We start from the raw sequence: 23,434 nt of genomic DNA, 5'->3' as shown, positions 1-23,434 counted from the left end.
GACTACTTGGGGATTTAAAAAAATAAACACCCCCAAACATCATAGATAAAAAATGTAGATAGCACATGCTCTGCTCTGTCACATAAATATATTTATTATCTCTATTTATATTTAAAATATGTGTTGTCATTATCATTTTTATTTTTGGTTAACTATACTCTCATTCTTTTAATTTTTTGAAAATTTTGATATTATTTATTTAAATATATATACTTATATTTGGTGAAGTATTATTCTTTATATAAACTTAAAAACATTATTGACTTTTTTATTTTAGACAACCCACGAAGTGAGAAATACAAAAGTAATTATATAATTTTTTTAATTGCCTAAATACTGACGTGGAATTTCTCTACATGGAGAAACCCCCGGTTGCGGGTGTCTTTATTTTCGAAAGAAGGAGTAACAAAAAGTGGAAATTTTGGAATAAAACCAAAGTTTCGTTTTTTCAACACATACTTGAAAAGTAATGCAGAGGCACATTTCGTAGCCATCCAAACAGGGCATAAGGATTGTGACCTGTGGCTGTAATTATGTTTAGGAGGATTAGGTTAGGACCATGCCTTTAGTACTAGGCCTTGTTTGGGTAATCTGTAAATTTCATTATTTCGAAAGTCAAAAATAAAAAAGCTTTTACTTGCCTTCAACAACTTCAAATCTATTTTTATGGATTCCCACTCGGTTACTGCATTTCCATTTTCTTACATGGATACATATGATTTTATTTATCTTTTTTTAGATAAATTAAAATATTTAAATATTTCATAGGTCGATAATAATGGATATATTTTTTTATTTTAATTGTCGAATAACAATTAACACATTTGTATTTTTAGTAAATTAATCAATATAAAATATATTTAACAAAGTATAAATCAATATCCTATTACATACCACTTTATCAATAAATGAATATTTTTATCTGCATTTAAAATATTTTTTTTAATATATAAAATTAGTTTATTTTTATCGTGAATAATAAATATTTTTTCTATTTTCGTCTACCACTCAAAGAATATTTCTTTTCTACTTTAATTAAATTAATCATTCACTAATATTAAAATATTTTAAATTTTTACTTAAAATTACAAATATATTATTTAAAAATAAAGTCAAATACAACCGTATCAAAACCTCCTACGTACTTCTATTAATCAATAAAATATTATTTTTTTAATCTAGTACATACGTTAAAATGAAATAGAAGAAAAATATACTACCTCCATCCGACTATAAGAATCTCATTTACTTTTTGCAAAAAATGTAAAAATACTTATATTAGTGTCTTATAATACTATTATAACGATCATTATCTAAAAAATTATATAAATATAAATATATTTTTAATGTCAAATATAATAACATAAAAAAATAAATAAAATTGTTAAAACGAATGACTCTTAGTATTTTCTATAAAAATAATATTTATATAATATATATTTCATTTAAATATAATAATCCCTCTTAGTATTTTCTATAAATATAATATTTATATAATATATATTTTTAAGAGTGACGTTGCTTTTTGTAAGTAAATTTTTTAATATTAATATTATATTAAATTGTAGTAAAAAAACAAAAATACTCCTATTAATATAATATAATATAAAATTAATGATATTTATGTAATATACAAAGAATATTTATTATATTAAGTAGATAGTACAATTACTAAATTAAAATATAGTAACATTGTTTTCGGACGGACGAAAATGGACCGAATTAAGTATGTAAAATATTTAAATTAATAAACATATAATAATTTTTTAATATTTGAAACCTCAAGTCTCAATCAACATAGAAAGGCGTGAGTGGGCCACCACTTTATATCAGGAGGATAATTGAAGGTGGGGGCCACATTATTATTTCAAATTATTGTTAAATTTTAAAAGAAATGAATTTTAAAATTTCGAATTCCACCCTGAGAGTTTACGTAACTACAATAATGCCCTTTTGTGAGATTCCTATGTTGTCGCTGAGCTCTGCCGCGAACATTTTGCTCCATTGATGAGTTCAGCTACTGGTGCAGAGCTTGGAGCTTCCTTTCTTCGATTTTATGTGAACGTTCCTCAAAGATTTCTTCGCTCTTTTTTAAGTATGTTTATTTTGTTTCTGCTTGATCGACTGCGTTTGGTCGGTATGGTTCGTGGTGACTTTGTGTGATTTGTTCTGGTTTTTAGGTATTGTTATGCTTTGAGTGTCCGTTTCATGCTTGCATTGTGTGCTTTGTGAAGTTTTTTATTTTTAGGTAAGTTTCTCTGTGACTTTGAGCAACAGTTTAGTGTTAAAAAATTGGCGGCGGAGGTAATTCGTCTTTGTTAGTACTCTCTGAGGCACATTGTTCACGCTGTGCACGATAGGTTTATGCGCTTCAGAATCTAAGAGTTATTTTCATGATTTTTGATATTACTGGAGTAATATTTGGTTTATCAGCTATTCGTGATATGTAGGGTTTTGTGTTTGTTTTCTAGATAGTTTTTCTTCTGTATTTACCTTCAGAAGCATTGAGTGATCGACATCTATATATATATATACATAATATACATTGAACTTGCTAAATGAGGTTTTGTGTGTTTCAAGCTGATATGAACCATGGATTTAACTCTTTGGGAACCCTGGGATGATCAAGTTCACGTGTGTCCCTGTAAGTGGATCACTTTTGCTATCTTCAGTGAATGTATTGAATTGTTCTTAGAAAAGTAATGGTGTTCATTACTTATTTCTTAGATTATAATAAATTGTTAGCCTAATGTAATAAAACTACTCGTCCCTAGTCGACAACCAGAGCAGCTACTGCAACGCCATTGAGCCTTTCTCTGACCTTTACTTGTGGCATGGTGAGTTATTAAAATGTTACTAGCTTTCAGTGTATCACAAGCCTAAGAAATGTTTACTTTTCTCAATCTTCATTTCTGTCGTGTAGATGTGATAGAAGAAGATGCCTTGAACACAAAATATTGTATACAAGTGCTAAGGATACTGATGGACAAAGCAGATGATGAAATTGTAAAACTTGAAGAAGATATAGTGATGCTTCAGTGTCAACTGGCTTGGGATGATGAACATTGGTCCAAACCATGCTCTGCAGCAGTAAGAGATAAGATTGATTATCTTGAAAATTTGACACGGCCCCTAGAGACGGACAATAAAGAAGAGGTGAATTGTTCAGTTGTTGAATCGGAACAACTCAAACTGCCTCCAAGATTACATGATCTAGTGAAGCCTTTACTGGATAACTATTCCTCAGCAAAAATTAAGCAGGTCAAGTACAAGTTACAGAAAGTTTTTGCTTCTAGTAGAAATTCATTAACATTGCTAGGAAGATATTTTCATGTTTTGTTGCCACACAGATATCAGGTTCATGTGGTTTGGAGTTCGGCAAGAAGAGTTTAGGAGCAACAAGGTCACAGCAAGATAAGAAATTAGATGAAAAGGAATGCTCCAATCTGAAGAAAAGCAATAAGAGAAACAGTCTGGTGATGGACCTTGAAGATAAGATTATAAATGATTCCCATAAGGTATATAACTAACAAGCTCTAAAACTTTAACTATGTGAAGGGATTTATTGTCACGCTGCTAATTGCTATCATTGGATTAAAATAGATCCCATTTATTTATTTTCCAAGAAGTATGTATAGCCTTAGTTATTTATCAACCTCAATCAGAAATGTATGTTGGTGCTTTTTATATACAGAAGAAAGATGTTGAGGCAATGAAGTGCATTTCAGATGCTGATAAATGTCTGTATGATAATCTTTTTGTGAAGACTGCGAAGGATCCGAATAAACTACAGAGAAAGCGAATGCCAGTTTCGGCTCCTGCAAAGTCAGGGTGGAGAAGCTTCAACAAAACAGAGGTATATAAATAGATTGAGTTCATCGATCTCTATTTATGATGATTCAATTCATTTTGTTGCCTTGTCTCTGCTCCAGCTATTCTATCAGATGATAAAAGATTCGACCACCGGTACCAGAGCTGATAAGGAGGTTTTCCGCGTTGAAACTATCACTCAATCCAGGGCTCGATATGAAAAGAATGCGGCGAATTCGCCTCTGAAGTTGCAAGAAACAGAACTAAGAATTGCACAAACAATGAAGGTACTCGAGATTTAATAAACCTCATTAGCCTTAGATTAATAATTCCAAATGAATACTGCAGATAAATTTGTATGTTAAAATTAGGACTCATTTATGTTCTGTGAATCGCGATGATCCTTCTGCTACTGATGTGCTCTTTGCGATACTCAATTACAGTGTCTGAAACAAATTGCTGAAGCTTCAAATCAGACACGACAGGCGACAACAGATAGATGTGTGATGGTGAAAGGGAAAAGAACAAAATTCTCCGGAAAATCTGAGGCATTGGAGACTCAATTAACTGAAAGGAAGGATACCAATTCATCCCCATTTTCGGGTTTATTCAATGGAATAACAAAACATCCCGACATGCTGAAGATAAACACAGCGCCAAAAATTGAACTGCCACAAATACCCGAAATCAAGAACCTTGTCTTCAACATGGCCAAGCCGACATCTTCCTGGAAGCCCGAGAAGAAGCGCCCATCATCATCATCATCGACCCAAACTTTAAAGGAACAGACAAGTCTTGGGGCTCTAGAAACTTCTGGAAAGAGCAGCAAGAAACATGCACAGCAAGATTCGAGTCTAGCTCCTGTTATAGATATTTCATCAGACGACTCCCTCACTTCGCGGAAGAAAAGGAAATTAACACAGAATATCAGAGATAGGACGAGCATCCGGAAGTTCCTGATGAAGCTGGAAAAGCCAGATGATGAGATCCCGGGCGAGGAAGCAAATTTAGCAATAATTGCCAAGGACTCGGCTGCGAATCCTCCACTGATGATCGAGGATGGAAGCAGATTATTGCTCAAGGATCTCAGGGCAATTGGCAAGGCTCGGAAGATACCGGGCTACTATAAACTTCGGAAGGCTGAGCTTCAGAAACGACTGGGACTGGAAGTAACAAGCAGATGATGAGTAGAAAGAAGAGAGCTTTAGGACAGGAGTTTAAGGTTAGTTTTGGATTACTACAAGATATAGATTTATGGAAAGGTAATGAATGTGATCTTGGTTAGGTTTTGGTGTTACAAAGAATGATCGATACATATGAATATGATATAGTAGCATATTTTGGTACTTCAGAAATGCTTACATTGATATTCATGTTTCAGTTCCATGAACCACTTGCTATTTTTGTATCTATAGTAGCGTTGGTTTTTTTTTTTTTTTTTCTATCCAATTTTTAAAAAATAATATTTAATAGGATATTTTATATATATAAAAAAAAGTGTATTTATTAAATTAATAATGTTAGATTTTGTCTGTGGCCCAAAGCAAATAAGTTCTAAGATCATCTTGTTTTCTTTCGTATGTATATATGTATATAAAATATTGTATTCCACAAATTTCATTAATTATATTAATAGATAAACAAAAATCTTACTGTATTAAATAACATATTTCAACACAAGAATTTTATTATAAAAATACCAGTTTAAAACTTTAACACTGAAAGTGTGTTTTTATTCAAAATATGTGGTCTAAAATATTGATTTAAATTGTAAACCCAAACTAAATGCATTCTTGATATTTATAAAAAAACATTTGACATAATTATTTAAAAAAGATAACTAATAAATAATACTTCAATCATTTGGATCACATTTATATTTTACGTTATTGTATTATTAGTATTATAAAATATTATACAAGTATTTTTGTAATATCTTTTTTTTAATTTATATTACGTTTTGATATAATAATTAATATTAAAAATTAATACGCAGAAAGTAGATGGGATTTTAGAGCCCGAAAGAAAGAGTTAGTATTATAAACGAAAAATTAAAATACAAATCACTAATCACTGCCAATTTCTTGTAATGAAAGTTAATCGGGTGAGCACTCAATCTTATCATATCTGAAATGTTCTTTTACTAATTTATTTATTTATTTATTTTTATAGTTAATTTTTTTTAAAAGTTGACATTTATGATTTATGAACCTATGAAATGTTCAACAACTTTTTATTGTTTAAAGGAGATTTGCTCTATAATACTAGTAATTTAATTTAAATAATTAATTGTTCGGTCATACATTTATTTTAATTTAAATCTCTAAAAAATAAATAATCACCTAAAACATATCTAAAATGATTTCGTACCCTATTCAAATAAATAAATAAAATTTGTGTTTATTTAGGGTGTGTTTGTTTTGTAATTTAAGTGTTAAGTATTTCTTTGTGTTGGACGAGGTAATTAGTGGGTAATATAAGAAATAATATATATTATATTTTGTATAAATATATAGTACTATTTTTTAATAATATTAATAGAAAATATAAAAAATAAAATAAAATTGATCAGCGTTTAAATTTATGTAAGTTTATTTGGAAATGAATACTAAAATAATAATATTTTTTTAATATTAAAATTAAATAGGTAAGAAAAATGAAATATTACATAAATTTATTAAAAATTAATAAAAATTGATTGTGTAAATAGGAATATAATTTTATATAAATTAATAAATACAAAAGTTTAACGACATAAATAAATGAACAGTACTATAATTTTATATAACAAAGAGTATAATATCTAAAGAACAAATATATATAATATAATTCTTTATAGTATTTTTAAAATTTTCTAACTTCACAATAAAAAATAAACAAAGTAAAAAGTTAAGGTGAAAGAGGGCAAGTCCGGCCTCAAGAAATTAATGACCGTTTGAAGCGTTGGCTCCATCCCAAATCCTTAAATGCTTTGGAGCTTAGCTATGGCCTATGGCGCCTCTCTCATCAATCACAACTGCTTCCATCAATGCTCTCTCTCTCCTCTCTTTCTCTCTCTCTCACACAATGATCCATACATGTGTGTGTTTATATAATGCCAATTTGTTTGCTTGAAGGTTTCCAAGTTTATAACATTGAGAGGATGCAGTAAATCATGCCTTTCTTCTGATGGAAATTTCTGGATGTCTGTTAGAGATTTGAAGTAATCGACAAGAAATTAGGTTCGTGCCTATCATTTTGTTTTGCTCTCTGTCTCTGGATTATTGAGTCATTGTCACTATTTAATTTTTTGACTCTTCGTTCTGCTGCTTGGTAGATGAACTAACCCTGGCGGAAAGTACAATGCCTTCTTTGATTTCTCGATTACTTTAATTGCAATTATGTTTGCACTTCGATCGCTCTTTCCCCTGTCTCTACCTGCGGAAATTACTGAAATGTAGGGTTTGATAATCCTCTCTTAGTCAGAAATTAGGTCAGATTTAGGTGAAATTTTCACTTGTTCGTAGTTATCCTGATTATCTGGAAACCCTAAAAAGCTTGAGAATCGTTAATAGAATTGTTAGATCGAGAAAGTGACGGTGAAACGCTTAACAGGAAAGGAAATCAAATCCACAAACTGTATTTAAGTTAGAAATTCCTCCAAATTCTTCAATCCATTTGTTATGCTTTGTTTTTTATTTTTTTTTTTGTTTTTGTGAATGTTCCTGTGGACTGATTGTGATCATTTCTGCTTAATTCTGCAGAGTAGTTTGGTGTTTTTGGTTGCTCAAATTTTGATAATCTGTAAAGATGGTTAGCAGCATTGATGTTAATTCTTACTCAAACGGCTCTGCTTCGTCGAGCTCTTCCGGTGCATCGGAAAAGCTTGATGAGCTCCGGGGAATTCTCGGCAAAGCTGCCGGAGATCCTCTGAGGATCGTCGGGATCGGGGCGGGGGCGTGGGGCAGTGTATTTGCAGCCATGCTGCAAGACAGCTACGGCCAATATCGGGACAGGTTTCAGATTCGGATATGGCGGAGGCCGGGCCGGGCTGTCGACAGGGCGACGGCTGAGCATCTCTTTGAAGTGATCAATTCCCGGGAGGATGTGCTGCGGAGGCTGATCAGACGATGCGCGTACCTGAAATATGTCGAGGCTCGGCTCGGCGACCGGACTTTATATGCAGACGAGATCTTGAAAGATGGATTCTGTCTGAATATGATCGATACGCCTTTGTGTCCGATGAAGGTTGTCACGAACTTACAAGAGGCGGTTTGGGATGCCGATATTGTCATCAACGGGCTGCCTTCGACTGATACCCGTGAAGTTTTTGAAGAGATTCGGAATTATTGGAAGGAAAGGATCTCAACACCGATCATAATTTCTTTGGCGAAGGGTAACTTTTGATTGTCGCCTTCTCTGTTAAATTTGATCGATATATGCATTTTTTACATCGTATTGTATTCATGATCTGTTCATTTTCAACAGGTATCGAAGCTGAATTGAACCCGACGCCACGAATAATCACTCCGACACAAATGATCAATCAAGCGAGTAAGTTGCGGTGTCGATTTTACTCGATTCGTGTGTTTGGGTTTGGATTAGGAAGATTTGATTTATAAAATAATATTTGATGTGATATTCTGTGAGATATATATTTTTTAGAAACGTAAAATTCAAATAGTAAAATTTGAGAAATAAATCATCATTCAAAATGTTAACTTACTAAGCTTCCATTGGCAGCCGGAGTCCCGATAGAGAACATTTTGTACCTCGGCGGGCCAAATATCGCATCGGAGATTTACAACAAGGAGTATGCGAACGCGCGCATTTGTGGGTCGGAGAAGTGGCGGCTGCCTCTCGCCAAGTTCTTGAGGCAGCCTCATTTCATCGTGTGGGACAACAGCGATCTCGTGACGCACGAAGTCATGGGAGGTTTAAAGAACGTCTACGCCATCGGGGCCGGTAAGAGATTTCCAGTTGTCTCGTTATTACATTGCCTTAAAATCTTTCGATTACTAGTTCCAAGTCGCGGATGTCTCGAATCCGACCAGGCATGGTGGCGGCTTTAACGAAGGAGAGCGCGACGGGGAAATCCGTGTATTTCGCGCACTGCACGTCCGAGATGATATTCATTACGCATCTTCTGACGGAGGAACCCGAGAGACTTGCCGGGCCGTTGCTTGCGGATACGTATGTGACCCTCTTGAAAGGCCGGAACGCGTGGTACGGACAAATGATCGCAGTCGGACAGCTGAGTTTGGACATGGGCGATAGTATTAGCGGCAAAGGCACCATTCAGGTAGAATCAGTATGTACATTATTCATTACAACCTCGGCTTGCTTATGTTTGCTCGAACGCAAATTCTTTTCTCGTATGTCGATTAGGGAATCTCCGCCATTGAAGCGTTTTATGAGCTCCTAAGCCAGCCGAGCCTGAACGTGTTGCACCCGGGAGCAAACAAGGCTGTCGCGCCAGTCGAGCTTTGCCCCATCCTCAAGATTCTCTATAAAATTCTCATTACGAGGTAACATGACTAGAGCTGTTATACGAGCTGAGTTGTTCGAAAACTCAGACTCAAACTCATTCAATCAGAGTAAAAGGTTCTCAAAAACTTATGCCAAGGGTTCGATATTTTTTATTATAGATACAAATAAAACATATAAACCGATGATAATAGTCTATACAATACATAATACAATTTATTTCATCGTATAATATAGTCTCTTTACTCGTCAAACATATGTTCATTTGAGTTAGACACGAGTTTTAATAAATATAATATTATATTAATATCAACGCAATAATCTCAATTAATTTAGTATATATTGTACTGCGTTAATTGAAATTATGTGTTGTCTGTTTTATATTTGTATTTGTTGATTAAGGATAATTAGCATGATGTTGATTAATTTTGAATTATTAGAGTGCAATCCAAATGAAATTCTAATGAGCTTTTGAGCCTGGGGGTAGAGCTAGTTCAAAAATGAGGTACTCGATACTAATTCTTATTTGTTGTAGGGAACAAGGGGCCGAGGCGATTCTTGAAGCGCTTAGAGACGAGAACCTCAACGACCCGCGCGACCGTATAGAGATTGCGCAGAGTCATGCCTTCTATAGGCCGTCGTTGCTCTCTCGCCCACCCTTGCCGTGACTTGTCGCAACTCTATTCGACTCAATTCTACTAAGCTTAGCTCGGCTCGACTCGACTTATACGATACCATACATACATAAAACTTTATACGATACAACAATACTTACTCTGCTTGATTTCCTTCTTTGGATTTGCGAATGCTCTCAATTTCAATATTGTTGATTGATCATTTTATTACGGTGTTTTTTTTTTATTTGTTTCGATAATTGTCGATTTCTTTTATTGAACTGCGATTTAAACTAATTAAGTAGGCGGAAGTTACAGAACATTATACTCCCTCCGTCTCAAACAAGGTGCAACATTTACTTTTGGTATGGTTTTTTAGGTGGGTAGTATTAAGTATGATAATTTAGAAATTAGGTGATGTAATGTAGAGAGAAATATATTTTTAAATTTTTTATTTGGATGATGTGAGTAAATAAAGTGGGGGTAATTAATTATTTTCTATTTTGGAAATGTTGGAGGATGTTTGGAACATACTAAAAAGAAAATATTGCAGTGTTTGGGACGAAGAGAGTATTAATTTAACAACACAAGATATGAGTTTTGTTAGACGATTAACATAATATAAGAGTCATAAGTCTCGAATTTGCGTCCTTATTCGACGTATATTCATGTGCAAATTTCGTTAGTATCTGAGATTTTTTTTTATAAAATAAGTGAGTAAATACTAACAATATATTTGTTAATAAGTACTCCCTCAGTTCATCATATTTATTCTCATTTTTTTTAGTCTCTTTATTTACTTTAATTTTTAACTAAATTTTCAAAAATACTTCAAACTATTTATCATTTTTCCATTAAAATATTTATTTTTTTTTTAAAATTTATGTCCGGTGAGCTAATTTTAATAGATGATGGGAGTATGATATTAAAAATAAAAAATAAATTAAATTTAAAAAATACAAGAATTATCTACAACTTATAATATAATTTTTTTTTAATGTACTAACAAAAAAAAAAAGAAAGATTTGATGGATGAGGATATAATTATATTTTCATAAAAAATAAAAGAAAAAAAAAGGCAAAAAATATATATATTGTCCGTGTCCGATATCTTTTTGGTGACGTGACGACAAACGTGGACAGTGGACCGCGTACGCGCTAGCGGACGCGTCCTTGACGATTAGAACATCTGCCATCCCAGACATGAATTTACAACTCTAACCTCAGATTTAAATGGTATTAAAAAAGCATTCGGAGTGGCCATTTTGAAAATATCCAAAAATTCAGACCCCAAAATATCAAGTCCGTTGCAATAAATTCCACTCTGCATCTGCTCGCAGTTCAGTAACCATCGTAGATTCATAATGTCGAATTACCCAAACCCCTCCGGCTATCCGTACGGCGCTCCTCCGCCGTCTCAGCCCTACGCCTCCGCTCCTCCGCCGTCTCAGCCCTACTCGTCCGCTCCTCCGCCGTCTCAACCCTACGCCTCCGCTCCCTACGGCGCTCATCAGCCAGGCGGTCCATCCCCAGCACCTCCCAACCAGCAGTCGCCCTACGCTCCCGTACCCTCTCCGTACTCGAGCCAGCAAGCTCCCCACGGAGCGGCGCCGCCAAGCTACGGCGGGTACGCCGGACATCATCCACAGCCTACAGCCCCGTACGGTAGTCCGTTCGCCTCCTTAGTTCCGTCCGCCTTCCCTCCGGGAACGGATCCGAACGTGATCGCGTGCTTCCAGGTGGCCGATCAGGACGGGAGCGGTTTTATCGACGATAAGGAGCTTCAGCGCGCGCTATCGACGTACAATCAGAGTTTCGGGCTCAGGACGGTTCACCTGTTGATGTATCTGTTCACCAACACCAACGTGAGAAAGATCGGTAAGCATCTGCGAATTATCGCCGATTTTAAGTTTCCCAAATGAGATTCGAAACCGTAAAATAGTTCAATTACTCAATTCTTCAATTTCACCTTCAATTTTCATAATCGAATACCTAACACATAAAAATTGACCCAATTTTTAGCCTTATCAATCAGAATTCTGGTAACTGTTACACTGCTCTACTGCAAATTGGATTGATTTCAAGCTAGATGATATTAATTTCTAGTTTCTTACAAGTGTCATACAAGAGCTACTTTTCAGTCTCATGGAAAAGACCAATAAAGCATCTAAGCTACTTTCCAGATTTTTAATCAATTGAAATTCTGAGAGTGGATTCATATAGGGCAGTTGGATAGTTTTTCCTTAGAGGGAGGGCAGTTGGATAGTTTTTGACTTAATGGAGGGGGAAAGGCAATTAATCTTGGTCAACTTTGGATTGCGAAGATCTCATAGGATAGGAAAGCTACCCATCCACCTGCTTTTGGACCCTTTGGGATGTGATATTTGTTGGATTTGTTTGGATTCTTGAATATTGGATTGGGGAAAAAGTGTTCTATTATTATTTCTGTTCTTGATTCAGAGGTTGATGATTGAAATGGCTCACAGATGGTGATGTTCGTCACTCTTTTACAAATTTGTTTAGTTTGTTGACAATGGCTGGTTTAGGGATGTGAAAAAATTGGTGGTTGGTTTGTGTTTGGAGTTGAAATCCTATTAATGAAAAATAGGCTTTGGATGCTGTTAGGACGAAAAATGTATTATGCAAAAACAAGATTGGATACACAAACTAACTACATAGGACTTCGATACATATGTTTTGTTGGAATCACTGTGAATTGTTTGCAGGAAGGGAATGTATGAATCTTTTGTAATATGTTGGTCGGTTTTTTTATTGTTCATGGATTTGATATAATAATCTGGAGCAGGTCCGAAGGAATTTTCTCAGGTCTTTTACAGTCTTCAGAGTTGGAGGGTTAGTTGCTTTGTCTATAGCTATTCGATAGTGTGTCTATTCTATACTAGATGGCATTATCTCTTTACACTGTTTCGGTGCCATCTCGTGCAGGCAATATTTGAGCGATTTGATAGGGACAAAAGTGGAAGAATCGACACATCTGAACTGCGGGAGGCTCTCCTTAGCCTCGGGTTTTCAGTGTCGCCTGCAGTCCTCGATTTACTTGTTTCCAAGTTCGACAAAAGCGGCGGCAAAAACAGGGCCATTGAATACGACAATTTCATCGAGTACGTTCCCTTCGAATGTTCGATCTTTACATCTTTTAATAACATCATTTGAAATTGAAACTAATCCTTTCCATCATTCGCTTGTCGGCCAGATGCTGCCTCACTGTTAAGGTAAACTCTTTCACATCCCATTTGAATCCTTAAAACTCGATACGAAACCATTTATTGTATATACAGTTCTAACATCAGCTATGCGCGTCACAATTGTTCAGGGACTGACGGAGAAATTCAAGGAGAAGGACACCGGGCTCACGGGCTCGGTGACGTTCAACTACGAAACCTTCATGCTGACTGTTCTTCCTTTCCTCATCGCATAATGTACAATTTTTATTGTAAGAACTAACTCTCTAGTGCATGTATGGTTATTACATCGTCCTCTGGATTGTGATTGTGATTGTGAGTGAATCTTGAAGTTTCTCTGTTAGTTTTTTGCTCTGCATTTGAATTGGCTTTGTTTTGTGGGTTTAAATCAAGACTTCTAGAAGCTTCTAGAAACAATGAACACACACACACATATATATATATATGTATGTATGGAATTGATGATGTAATAACATCCTCAGTAGATTACATCATAATATATAACGAATCACACGAATAAATATTATTAGGTAGTATGTCTCCTCCGGTGCCGGAGGACATAAAAATCAAACAATAGTAGTAGTTGCAGCAACCGCAGCGAAGTTCACCGTAGAGAAATGGAAGGGTTTCAGGGCTCCCTGTCTGGACGATTTATAAACACAGGCTTCGTATAATGCTGAATTGGCCTTGCATTGTTTTCGAATCCCTGCAAAATTTGATATGTCCTCAATTACATTAAATACATATATATACACTGTACAATTTAATAATTGGTATAGAGGTGATTATTATTAATATTAATAATTTAAGAGTATCCTTATAGGAGAAATGTGTGCTTACATCCTCAACAGCCCTCCTCAGACCTTTGATTTGTCGAACTGAAACTGTGCTTCTCTGTAAATAAGAAACGGAATAAATCTCGGAGGAAACTTATATACCTCGTATGCCCAGAAGTATATGTGTCTGAATTAATAATAATACTAGCTTGGATGGATGATACCTGTCTTAAGATCGTCCAGATGACGCCCTCCGTACACGGTGGAGTTGTGAGCGAGCCAATGTATCGTAAATAATGCCGGCTTTCGAATCTGATTTGGTTCGGATCGACGACTCCCATGTGTTGTCCGATATGACTAATGTTTCTGTTGTTCCGTAGAAGCTGAAGATTAGTCACACAACAACACTATGTTAGCGAATTCACAGATAAAATGAAAAAATAAATATTTCTTTTGTAAGACTGAAGCATGTTATTTTGGCGCTACTCACACTTGCGAGGAACGGATCTTGAGTTCCGACATTGTAGAGAAGGCCAATGACGGCGATCTGGCCGCGAGAGTCTTGATGGACCATATGCATCTCCATAGGGTATCTAAAAAAGATCCATCCGAGAATTAGATATGTTTCCAAAAATATTTTAAGGATTCAGATTCAAAAAATAATTATACATTAAACAAAAAACAAATAAAAATATAATATGACATTTTAAATATATATAAAATAATGCTAAATAAAATAATGAAAGTAACAGGAAAGGATTTATACTTTCGGCCTTCGACGGTGTGCTCGGAGGGAGTGTGCCAATGGCATTGCTGAAGTTTGTACATGGTCCCGTTTATGATCACGCCGCCGGCATCTCCCACCCACTTCACCTGCCGCCACAAGACGATCCATCCACACAACAAATCAAACGTGTGTATATACATATAAATATTAGATTTTTATTGTTTTTTCTAAAATTCTAAAAATTATATTAGATGTAAATGGAGCGTAACTAATTACCGTGATGTCGTGGCCGCGGTTTTGGACTTGGGCCGGAGCCGGTTTGTGGAGTCGGATGACGCTGCCGAGGGCGGGCAGGACGACGACGCGGGAATCGACGAGGTCGATGGGAGACTGGAATTGTCCGATGCCGCAGGCTGTCCAATTCGGATTCAGCTTGCCCCAATTGTGAGGACCGGTTGTCATGTTCACACTGTACGTAAAGTCATGCTGATTCTCTGCAATTCCATTGCAACAATAAGTAGTTCTAATTAATTAAACAAACAGGATGGGATTATATATATGGATATTATACAAATGGTGCTGGAATTGATTGATATATTGAGCAAGGAGATTTACTTACCAACTTCATTGGTGTGAGCAACGGTGGAAAGCAATTGGTGCAAAAGCAGAGAGGCAAGGAGCAGATTCAGACATAGACGAAAAGTAGCCATTGCTGTCTTAATGAACCAACGGTATATTATTATTGTTGTTAGTATTGTAGATTGGGAGGGATGCTACAGAAACGAGGTATATATAGATACATATACATGTATATACAATGGCTGTTAGGATTTGGAAAGAGCGAGGAAGACAGAATAAGTGCTTGGGAAATTAAATGGCGGGGGATTCCGGCAGCTGCAGTAGTACTGCCTGCAATTTGTGGTGGAAATAAAACCCTAAGTAAGTAAGTAATAGACACTCAGATCTGATGAGGAGACGTCGCTGTCGGGAAATTATTCCCTGCGAAGAATTTCGAGGCTCTTATGGAAGGGGTGGGGTGGCGTTGGTGTATGAACCGTTGATGAATTGGGAGGTGTTTTAATTTGCAGTTATTAATCGTCGTCGTCGGTCGTCTTCGGACATTCAAACCTGCAATTCCTTCATTAATGCCCATGGGCAAGTTCAACCTATTTCAATTCTGCTCGGGTCTAGATTTTATGAAATAAACTCGAGAGCCCAACTAGAGAGAGTTTGCTGTGAAATCAAATTTATTCAATAACAAAAATAAAAATTTTAGATGGATCAAATGTGATCATTCTCACTAATTTTGGGACCAACAATAAACTTTATTTCCGAAAAACTGTAAACAAAAAATGGCGAAATTCACATAAGTAAAATTGACGATTTGATATTGTTAGTATAAATTTATATTAATACTGGCATTTGTGATTGCGAAATTTATCACTGAATTTTGTTACCATAATTCAACCATTAATTTGCAGACAAATATTACAAGCAGCAAATGTCGGATAATCTCACTGTGTATTCTTTCGGACATCAATATTTAGAAGAGTTCATACGTTAATTTGTGCATTGTTGTTGCAACATCCTTTGGCGTTTAATCGCCTCCGGGACGATACATGTACACTGGCATTGTGCCTGAATTGCGCTGTATTGGCCTTGCATTGTCTTCGAACCCCTGCAACAATAATTTAATATACTGTAACACATATAATACAAATACAATATTCTGGGACTATTAGGACAATAGTATGTACATTATATACTATTACTAATTTTTTTAACACATTCATACAGTATGCTTATAAAGGATATTTGTCAGCACATGTTTTGTTAGTTGAAAGCATTTGCTAGTTATCTATCTTCTATATGTATGTATTGTTAGAGCATAAGAACTATGCTTTGGTTTTGTGTTCTGGAATTTGATTCGAAATGAAATAATATTATATTTTTATGTGATATTATAAACAAAACTTCAAATAAACAGAGCCTTACATCGTGGACAGCATCCCTAAGGGCTCTCATCTGCTCTTGTGACACCGTCCTTACCTACAAAAGAAGGAAATTCGTCGAGCTTCTACAATTACATCGAATGCACGCTCTAGCAAATGAAACCTAGGATGCTCCAAAGCTCACCTTCTTTAAGATTGTCCAAAGAACACCTTCTGTGCAAGGGGGAACTGTAAGAGATCCAACATATCTGAAGTACTTTCTGCTTCCGAATTTGATATCCCATGGATCGACGACACCAATATTAGTTCCTTTATGACCACAAGTCTTGATGTTTTCAAGAAGCTGCAGAATCTTGAATCGTGTTAAATTTATATATATAGTCTTGTGAGGTTCATCTTGTTATCAAAGTTCTTACATGATGTTAGAAGTATAATATGTAATTAACAATGCATCATTCTCCACTAATTAAGTTTTTAGTTAGATGGTCATTTAACACATGTATTGCTTACCTTTGCAAGAAATGGATCAGGGCGCCCCAATTTGTACAAGATCCCGACTACAGAAATTTGTCCTGCCAAGTTTTTATGAACCAGATGAATCTCCATCTTGAATCTGGAAAAAGATATTCAAGACAAGATTAGATTCCATTGTTTTCCGAATGTACTATGTTGTAATGGAAGCAAATGCAATATGAACGAACCTTTTTTCATCCACCGTGTGCTCGGAAGGCGTGTGCCAATGGCATTGCAGTAACTGATACTCGGTCCTGTTTATTACAACACCTCCGGCATCTCCTTGCCAAGTAACCTGCAAGAGAACTAACTAACATTCTTCGAAAGAAAAACAAGGCCGGAAATGGAGACAAGACAACAACATAAGACGAACCGTGATATCATGTCCCCTGTTTTTTATTACAGCAGGCGCCGGTTTGTAGGTTCGTTTCAATCCCCCGAGCATAGGAGAAACCTCGACTCTTTCATTTACAAGATCAATCGGGGACTGAAGTTTCCTGCTCCCACAGGCTTTCCAATGAGGGTTGATGTTTGCCCAATTCTCCGGCCCCTTTTCACTGTGCCGAGTGTAAGTGAATTCAGACTCATCCTCTGTTAAGACACAAGAAAATCGGATCTCATTTGATGATTCACTCAAAAATACATTATGCCTTGGTAAGAATCAGAAACAGCAAACAGCTGTTTCTTCCAATGTTGTCCGAAGAACATGAATTGATTCTCTTTGTTAATTGTATAAATCAAGATTCCAAAGCAACGATGGAACTTTCAGATAAAGAATGCTGAAAACATATGCCTTAACTTATGCACACGCAGAATTTCATCAAAAAAAGCAACAATATTATATATATAAACTTGACGATGAACAAAAGAAGAAGATTTCATGGATTTTTACAAGTTTTGTGCTCTGTATGCTTATTCATATGCACACTTTTGTCGCTATTTATCAAATCAAATATTTTTTCATCTCACCTTAAGGGTCAGATCAAATATATATTTATCTAACAAATTATAAAATCAAATATAAGTTTTTACTATTTTCCAAACTACAAAACTCGATTTAAAGGAAAAAAAAAAAAGCATTACACAAACACATAGGTGCGTTTGTGTTACATTTCTAAAGTATTAATGAAAACGCAGAGATCGAACCTCACCATCAACAATGAAACAAGAAAATACAATCTGAGGACAGAGCCAAACTTGTATACAGACATTTACGACAATTGAGCTAATTTAATGTTGTCTGTAGCTGAGATTAGCTGTCTCGAAAAATCTACGAAGAATAACGCCAGAAAAAGCCTTCAATTGCCTAACTTACACTATATGTAGTGTTCTTACCGACTTCAGATTCATCGGCAAAGAGAATGCCGAAAGGGAGAAGCAAGTACAGTAATAGGCATGTGGCTAGCAGATCTGGACGGCGCGTGACGCTCCACATGGCTATTCAGACAGAGATTGCTGCTGTGAGAAGCGGTGGCGCAACCTTCCCTCCGTCCGCCGTAAAAAGCTCTCTTCGCTGGTCTGGCAAATGCCAAATGGGGAAGAAACATAGCACAAGCGTCTACATATATATATATATATAGAGAGAGAGAGAGAGAGAGAGAAGAAATCGCTGTCGCGGAGAAAGGCGCGTGCAGGGACAGAGATTTGGTGCATTTGACTTTTTTTATGAAGTTCAAAACATATACAGGTGTTTCTGACTCATGTTCTTAATAATGTCGAATAAAAAACAATAAAAATATAAACGTTAGAAAGATATACTCACTGCTTCCACTTAGCATTTCTCTATTAATGAATAATTCTCCGGATAAATATAATTAATGAATAATTAAAAATATATTGGTAAAAGTAATTATATATTAAAATTAAAATAATTAACATTCTAATTAAAATTTAAAAAAAATTATAAATTATAGAATTTAAAATAAAATTAAGCGTGTAGTATAATTGAGATTAAAAATAATATTGTAATATAAAATATTATAGGAGTACAATATTTTAAATGATAATATAGGTAAAAATATAATATTATAGACATAAAATAAAATATAACTATATTTTGTAATAAACACTAAATATTGAATATTACATTTTTAATATAAAAATAATTTATTTACATTGCATGTGATAAAGAAACGCACATTAATAATTTAAAACTTTGGACTGAGCCCAATTAGAGAGCCCAAAATGTTCAATTAGAGAGACCAACCACATAGTCCAATTTCAGCCCACTAAGTTTTCTCTAACCTTAATAAACCAAACAACAGCCTTTTGATTCCCATCTGCCGTCTCCGAACAAGTTAATCCGACGGGCGATGGCTGGCAAAGTATTGTTACGTGTTTTGTCTTTTTGAATTATTAAATTAAATATAATTTTTCTAATTAAAACAAACAATGTAAATATTTTACTAGCTTATAACTTTCAACTCAATAAAACCCAATTTATTTTTGTTTACATATATTAGAGCAATTCTCAGACACGTTGCTAAGCGAGTCCACGTGCCTAGCACGTGATCAGCCGCAACTCGAACTCTATACGGCGGCGGCGGCAGCCGGTGGACCTTGTTCACTTTTGTTTTCACGAAATCTTCATCGTCTTCGTCTGGAAAAGCGACCGTCGCTGATTACGGTGACTGTTCTGTAAGCGTCTACGCAGAAATTTTTATTCTTCTTCTGGCTTGGTTTTTACCTTATCGTCGTCGATTCTGTATTTCTGGTTTGCCATGAATGTGTTGTTCATTTCTTCAACCTTTTGACACGTTTATTGGATTTGATTTATTAATTTTGTTTTCTGCTTAATTGTTATGTTTTGCAGTTTAGCGAGCGTTGAATTTGAATATCTAGGGTTTTCAACTTGGGAGATGCATTTTAAACTTGTTGATTTGCAGTTTTAGAAGCTGTTGTTCATGTTCAGTTTCTAGGTTTTGTATGTTTCATGCTTTCTCTTTGTATCATACTTTAGCTTCAAAACTATTTCTCACGCAGATTGGATAGTTCGTGTAAATTACCATTGACAGATGTGAGACGAGTTATAAAGCACTCAGAATCAGTCATGGACATTGGCTCGACTGAAAGCTCACAGGGTACCTTGATTTTCTTTTAATCATGGAACTTCTCCTGATTTTGTAACTTTGTTGACCTAAGATAAACTTGTACCTGAAAATTATTAACAAATTAATGCTAATCCAGTAGCTCTTATGCCTCGATGGTTCCTAACAGTCTGTGCTCTAGAATTTGCCTGGACTGGAAATTCGAATGTGATGAATCACTGCAGTGTTTCAGGACAGACAGTTTTCTTGTTTTCTTCATTCACCTTTCATTAAGTTACATCAAGAGGCGAAACTAATTCTTGAATATTTGGGCTGGGTGAAGTGAATTTATGGCTTCTTGCTCCTTCGGTTACTTACAAAAATGATTTTCATCTTTAGCATGGTTATAAGAATCTGTGCTTTTCTGGGTAATAATAGAAACCAATTGGATTCCAATTTCACTTTACACTACAAGAATGCTACATGAAATGGCATGGCCTTGGTTTATGAACAACCAAGTTCTTTCTAATCGACCTTCTCTCGTTCTTAATTGTTACAAAAGTGAGTGTATGCTTTGAATCTTCCGATCATAATCCTTGCAAAAGTACATCAAAGCTTCGAATCGATGTATATGTAGTTTTTGAGACCCAAGTTAAAGCTCGTATGGTTCTCCATGTCTTGCTAGTTTTTTGTATCGATCAAATTTCATATGATGAATCTGTAGTTTATAGGCTTCTATGTGCTCGATTATCCAAATTTTAATAGCTTGGAAAATGCTGTGTTTATATTATACTGAAAATAAAACTTGGAGTTTGTATTGGCTTAATGACGAAACATTTCTTGTTTCTATCCAACACAGCAAAGATTCAATCATGTGCAACTGGGACGAACAACCAAAAGGGACAAGTTGATGATGTTCGAGTGACGAGCGAGGGAGCAATCAATATGGAAGCTTCTGTTACTGCAGATGAAGTTGTGCGAGCTGGAGGCTTTGGAGCTACTGATGATATCGGTCATGTTCTTCCAGTTGCGGGTGATTCCACTGACATTGAGGACCATTTTCGGAATATTCAGGGCTACGAAGATGCCGGGGATGACAAAGCTGGAGGACAACAAAATGACAATCTAAAACATGGGGATGTGGCTGATACTTATGTCGATTCTGATGATGTGACACGGGCAGGGGGCTATGGGGCGACGGATAATATAAGCAACTTCTTACCTGTTGCAAGCGATTTCACCGATTTTGAAGCTTCTCTTCGCGATGCTCGTGATTATGAAGATCTGAAAGAGGAAATCGCAAGGCCCGGCCTTGGCTGGACTAATGAAACTAAGTGACTGAGCTGCACTAGACTGATTATATATTTGAACATGTAACTATTTTTGCTACCTAATGTGCGAATTGCTCGTGCAGTTTCAAACAGCTTTCCGGGATATGATTCGACCATCACAGGTATATCGATACCTTTTTTTCTTTTTTTTGATGACGTGGGAATTCGCAGCCGCTATCCGAAGGTGCGCACTGGGTAAGGTATATCGATACTTTAAATGTACAACAAGTGGGAAAAACGACTCTAGACAAGACATATTTCTCATTGAGATTCACATGAAAAATACGAAAGCTTCAAAATTTCAATTCTTGATATTACATTACCAATTGATTCTTTTATGAAGATTTCTCGACAGAAGCAGATGGCTTCAACTTCTTTGGTGGTGGATTGCCTCCAGATAGCACGACATACGAATAGAAGCAGAGCATTGCAGCACTGGTAAATGTTCGAAAATGTTAGAGAAGGAACAATCTAGTCAAAAGAACAGCAAATAGTACCTTATGACGATGTTGAAGCCTGTTGGAATGAGGTTTTTCGTCTGCAACGAAGCCAGGAAGTAGGGTCAAGTATAATACACCGCAACAGATGAAACTAGTTTAGCCAAAGTATGAATGTTTACCATTGAATAGGCCTGAAGGTTCTTCCATAAGAGAGCCACAGAGAGAACTGTGCACCATTGAAAAGCTTTAGAATATTGATCGATAAACAGAGACTGTGTATCAACTCGAACAGGAAGTATGGGATTACCTGCTTGACCTAGTATGAACGGCAAGCTCGATTTTCCTTTACGCCATACCTTCAAACTGTAAGTACTAAGAGCCAACAAAGCACCTCCGAAGAGCACGCCGGCGCCTAATGTCGCAGGATTTCTTGTGAAAATGAAGCCAAGTAGGCCACCACTAAGAACAAGCCCACCTGTGATGAAGGAAAACAATCTACAAGTTAATTAGATATCGATACGAACACAACCAAGCTACACTGATTGTTAGATTACTCAAAAACGACCAGTCAAGAACAACTTCAAGAGAAATCATACCTTTGTATTTTACAATTGAAGAGTGCAGAAACAGTGTGGATACTTATGCTTTGATATAATAAGTGCTCACCAAAGGGTATGCCGAAACAGAAGTCATGAATCTTTGCTGCCCTTTTTGGTTCAGTGACAACAGACTCCTGAAGATGTCCGTTTGATCCTCCAGCAGCAAAACTTTCTGTTGGAGAATTGGACTTTATGGAGCTTCCTTTGTGTAAGTTTGATGCATCTTCTACATAATCTGGGGAGGTTTTGTTGTCCAAACTTGATACTTGTGTGCTATGGCCGTCGTTGCTTGCGACATTTAGAACCTGAAGATAAAGATAGGAGGAACCAAAACTAGCTCAATTCATCAAGCTATTGAAGAAAACGGCACAACAATATATCTGGTTCAATTTTAGCAATGAGTTCAAATTGATCTCCGTTTTCCTCAACAGATCAAATTAATCTCCACTTTCCCGAACCGCGGTGAGCAAAGCATTTGCCAGACAGAAACACAACCACTTTTTTTTTTCTACATCAAGCCTTCTTTTCTTCACTATTCCAGAGATATGAAGCATACGAATATATGGATTCTCACATCGATGATATTCTACAACCTAAAAATAGAAACCACTGGAAACTAATCGCAATTCAGGAACACCTAATTCCAAGTTTAGGCAGAGAAATCGCACCTTCAGGTTCCGGGGACCAAAACTAACTGTTACAGTACGGATACTTGAGATGAATTGAAATTCCAATCGCCGATTGTTGGCTATCGAAGAGAAACACGATAGCTGGTTGATCACAGATGACATCGTAATTTAATTTTCTGCAAATTGGGAATTTGGACAGGAGAGAAAATTGGAGAAGGAAGAAGACAGGCTGGGTGTGTTCGTAGATTTGGAATTTTTTATGCTTTGACTATTCTACAAGTTATTGCCTTCTTGGTTTTTTAACTTCAGGAGTAAAGTCGCGTTTTATATTTGGAAATTGTCGTTTGT

The 23,434-nt window shown here is 35.8% G+C and overlaps 7 protein-coding genes across 13 annotated transcripts; 4 read left to right on the top strand and 3 right to left on the bottom strand.

The window, feature by feature from the left end:
- Positions 1-1,984: 1,984 nt before the first annotated feature.
- LOC127264987 (uncharacterized) lies at positions 1,985-5,190 on the top strand. 4 transcript variants are annotated; one of them, XM_051294611.1, is made up of 8 exons: positions 1,985-2,095; positions 2,581-2,644; positions 2,775-2,837; positions 2,924-3,261; positions 3,351-3,518; positions 3,695-3,856; positions 3,933-4,097; positions 4,254-5,190. In XM_051294611.1, the coding sequence occupies exons 2-8, from the start codon at positions 2,593-2,595 to the stop codon at positions 4,992-4,994; spliced, it is 1,689 nt and encodes a 562-aa protein (XP_051150568.1). In that variant the 5' UTR covers positions 1,985-2,095; positions 2,581-2,592; the 3' UTR covers positions 4,995-5,190. The 4 variants fall into 4 exon arrangements, with proteins under 4 accessions (XP_051150568.1, XP_051150586.1, XP_051150578.1 ...); XM_051294629.1 differs by having other exon boundaries at positions 1,994-2,180; XM_051294621.1 differs by having other exon boundaries at positions 1,994-2,248.
- Positions 5,191-6,785: 1,595 nt separating this feature from the next.
- Positions 6,786-10,384, top strand: LOC127263593 (probable glycerol-3-phosphate dehydrogenase [NAD(+)] 1, cytosolic). Of its 3 annotated transcripts, none has more exons than XM_051292698.1 (7): positions 6,786-7,031; positions 7,554-8,185; positions 8,278-8,343; positions 8,533-8,754; positions 8,844-9,091; positions 9,178-9,317; positions 9,812-10,384. In XM_051292698.1, the coding sequence occupies exons 2-7, from the start codon at positions 7,600-7,602 to the stop codon at positions 9,942-9,944; spliced, it is 1,395 nt and encodes a 464-aa protein (XP_051148655.1). In that variant the 5' UTR covers positions 6,786-7,031; positions 7,554-7,599; the 3' UTR covers positions 9,945-10,384. The 3 variants fall into 3 exon arrangements, with proteins under 3 accessions (XP_051148655.1, XP_051148669.1, XP_051148664.1); XM_051292712.1 differs by lacking the exon at positions 6,786-7,031 and adding an exon at positions 7,228-7,246; XM_051292707.1 differs by lacking the exon at positions 6,786-7,031 and adding an exon at positions 7,281-7,436.
- A 782-nt stretch (positions 10,385-11,166) lies between these two features.
- LOC127264099 (calcium-binding protein CBP-like) lies at positions 11,167-13,436 on the top strand. The gene is made up of 5 exons (XM_051293485.1): positions 11,167-11,768; positions 12,697-12,743; positions 12,837-13,012; positions 13,105-13,123; positions 13,225-13,436. Exons 1-5 carry the CDS (start codon positions 11,255-11,257, stop codon positions 13,327-13,329), a joined length of 861 nt encoding a protein of 286 aa, XP_051149442.1. The 5' UTR covers positions 11,167-11,254; the 3' UTR covers positions 13,330-13,436.
- Positions 13,437-13,534: 98 nt separating this feature from the next.
- Positions 13,535-15,358, bottom strand: LOC127264120 (alpha carbonic anhydrase 4-like). Its single transcript, XM_051293512.1, has 7 exons — positions 15,216-15,358; positions 14,873-15,090; positions 14,636-14,742; positions 14,360-14,462; positions 14,094-14,252; positions 13,934-13,987; positions 13,535-13,799 (listed from the first exon to the last, which is right to left on the bottom strand). Exons 1-7 carry the CDS (start codon positions 15,304-15,306, stop codon positions 13,722-13,724), a joined length of 810 nt encoding a protein of 269 aa, XP_051149469.1. The 5' UTR covers positions 15,307-15,358; the 3' UTR covers positions 13,535-13,721.
- On the bottom strand, positions 15,226-18,651 carry LOC127264106 (alpha carbonic anhydrase 4-like). Of its 2 annotated transcripts, none has more exons than XM_051293496.1 (7): positions 18,397-18,651; positions 17,435-17,652; positions 17,250-17,356; positions 17,059-17,161; positions 16,733-16,900; positions 16,592-16,645; positions 15,226-16,274 (listed from the first exon to the last, which is right to left on the bottom strand). In XM_051293496.1, exons 1-7 carry the CDS (start codon positions 18,494-18,496, stop codon positions 16,194-16,196), a joined length of 831 nt encoding a protein of 276 aa, XP_051149453.1. In that variant the 5' UTR covers positions 18,497-18,651; the 3' UTR covers positions 15,226-16,193. The 2 variants fall into 2 exon arrangements, with proteins under 2 accessions (XP_051149453.1, XP_051149461.1); XM_051293504.1 differs by having other exon boundaries at positions 16,733-16,891; positions 18,397-18,640.
- A 702-nt stretch (positions 18,652-19,353) lies between these two features.
- Positions 19,354-22,773, top strand: LOC127264132 (uncharacterized). The gene is made up of 5 exons (XM_051293538.1): positions 19,354-19,385; positions 19,524-19,698; positions 20,044-20,141; positions 20,947-21,421; positions 21,502-22,773. Exons 3-5 carry the CDS (start codon positions 20,111-20,113, stop codon positions 21,524-21,526), a joined length of 531 nt encoding a protein of 176 aa, XP_051149495.1. The 5' UTR covers positions 19,354-19,385; positions 19,524-19,698; positions 20,044-20,110; the 3' UTR covers positions 21,527-22,773.
- LOC127264125 (protein FATTY ACID EXPORT 1, chloroplastic) lies at positions 21,661-23,274 on the bottom strand. Its single transcript, XM_051293526.1, has 6 exons — positions 23,126-23,274; positions 22,525-22,762; positions 22,166-22,333; positions 22,038-22,084; positions 21,916-21,956; positions 21,661-21,853 (listed from the first exon to the last, which is right to left on the bottom strand). Exons 1-6 carry the CDS (start codon positions 23,246-23,248, stop codon positions 21,754-21,756), a joined length of 717 nt encoding a protein of 238 aa, XP_051149483.1. The 5' UTR covers positions 23,249-23,274; the 3' UTR covers positions 21,661-21,753.
- Positions 23,275-23,434: the final 160 nt, after the last annotated feature.

The sequence above is a fragment of the Andrographis paniculata genome, unplaced genomic scaffold (genome assembly GCF_009805555.1).
Source record: "Andrographis paniculata isolate CXL003 unplaced genomic scaffold, ASM980555v1 Contig17END, whole genome shotgun sequence".
Classification (NCBI taxonomy): Eukaryota; Viridiplantae; Streptophyta; class Magnoliopsida; order Lamiales; family Acanthaceae; genus Andrographis; species Andrographis paniculata.
This window is presented reverse-complemented; position numbering and strand designations above follow the sequence as displayed.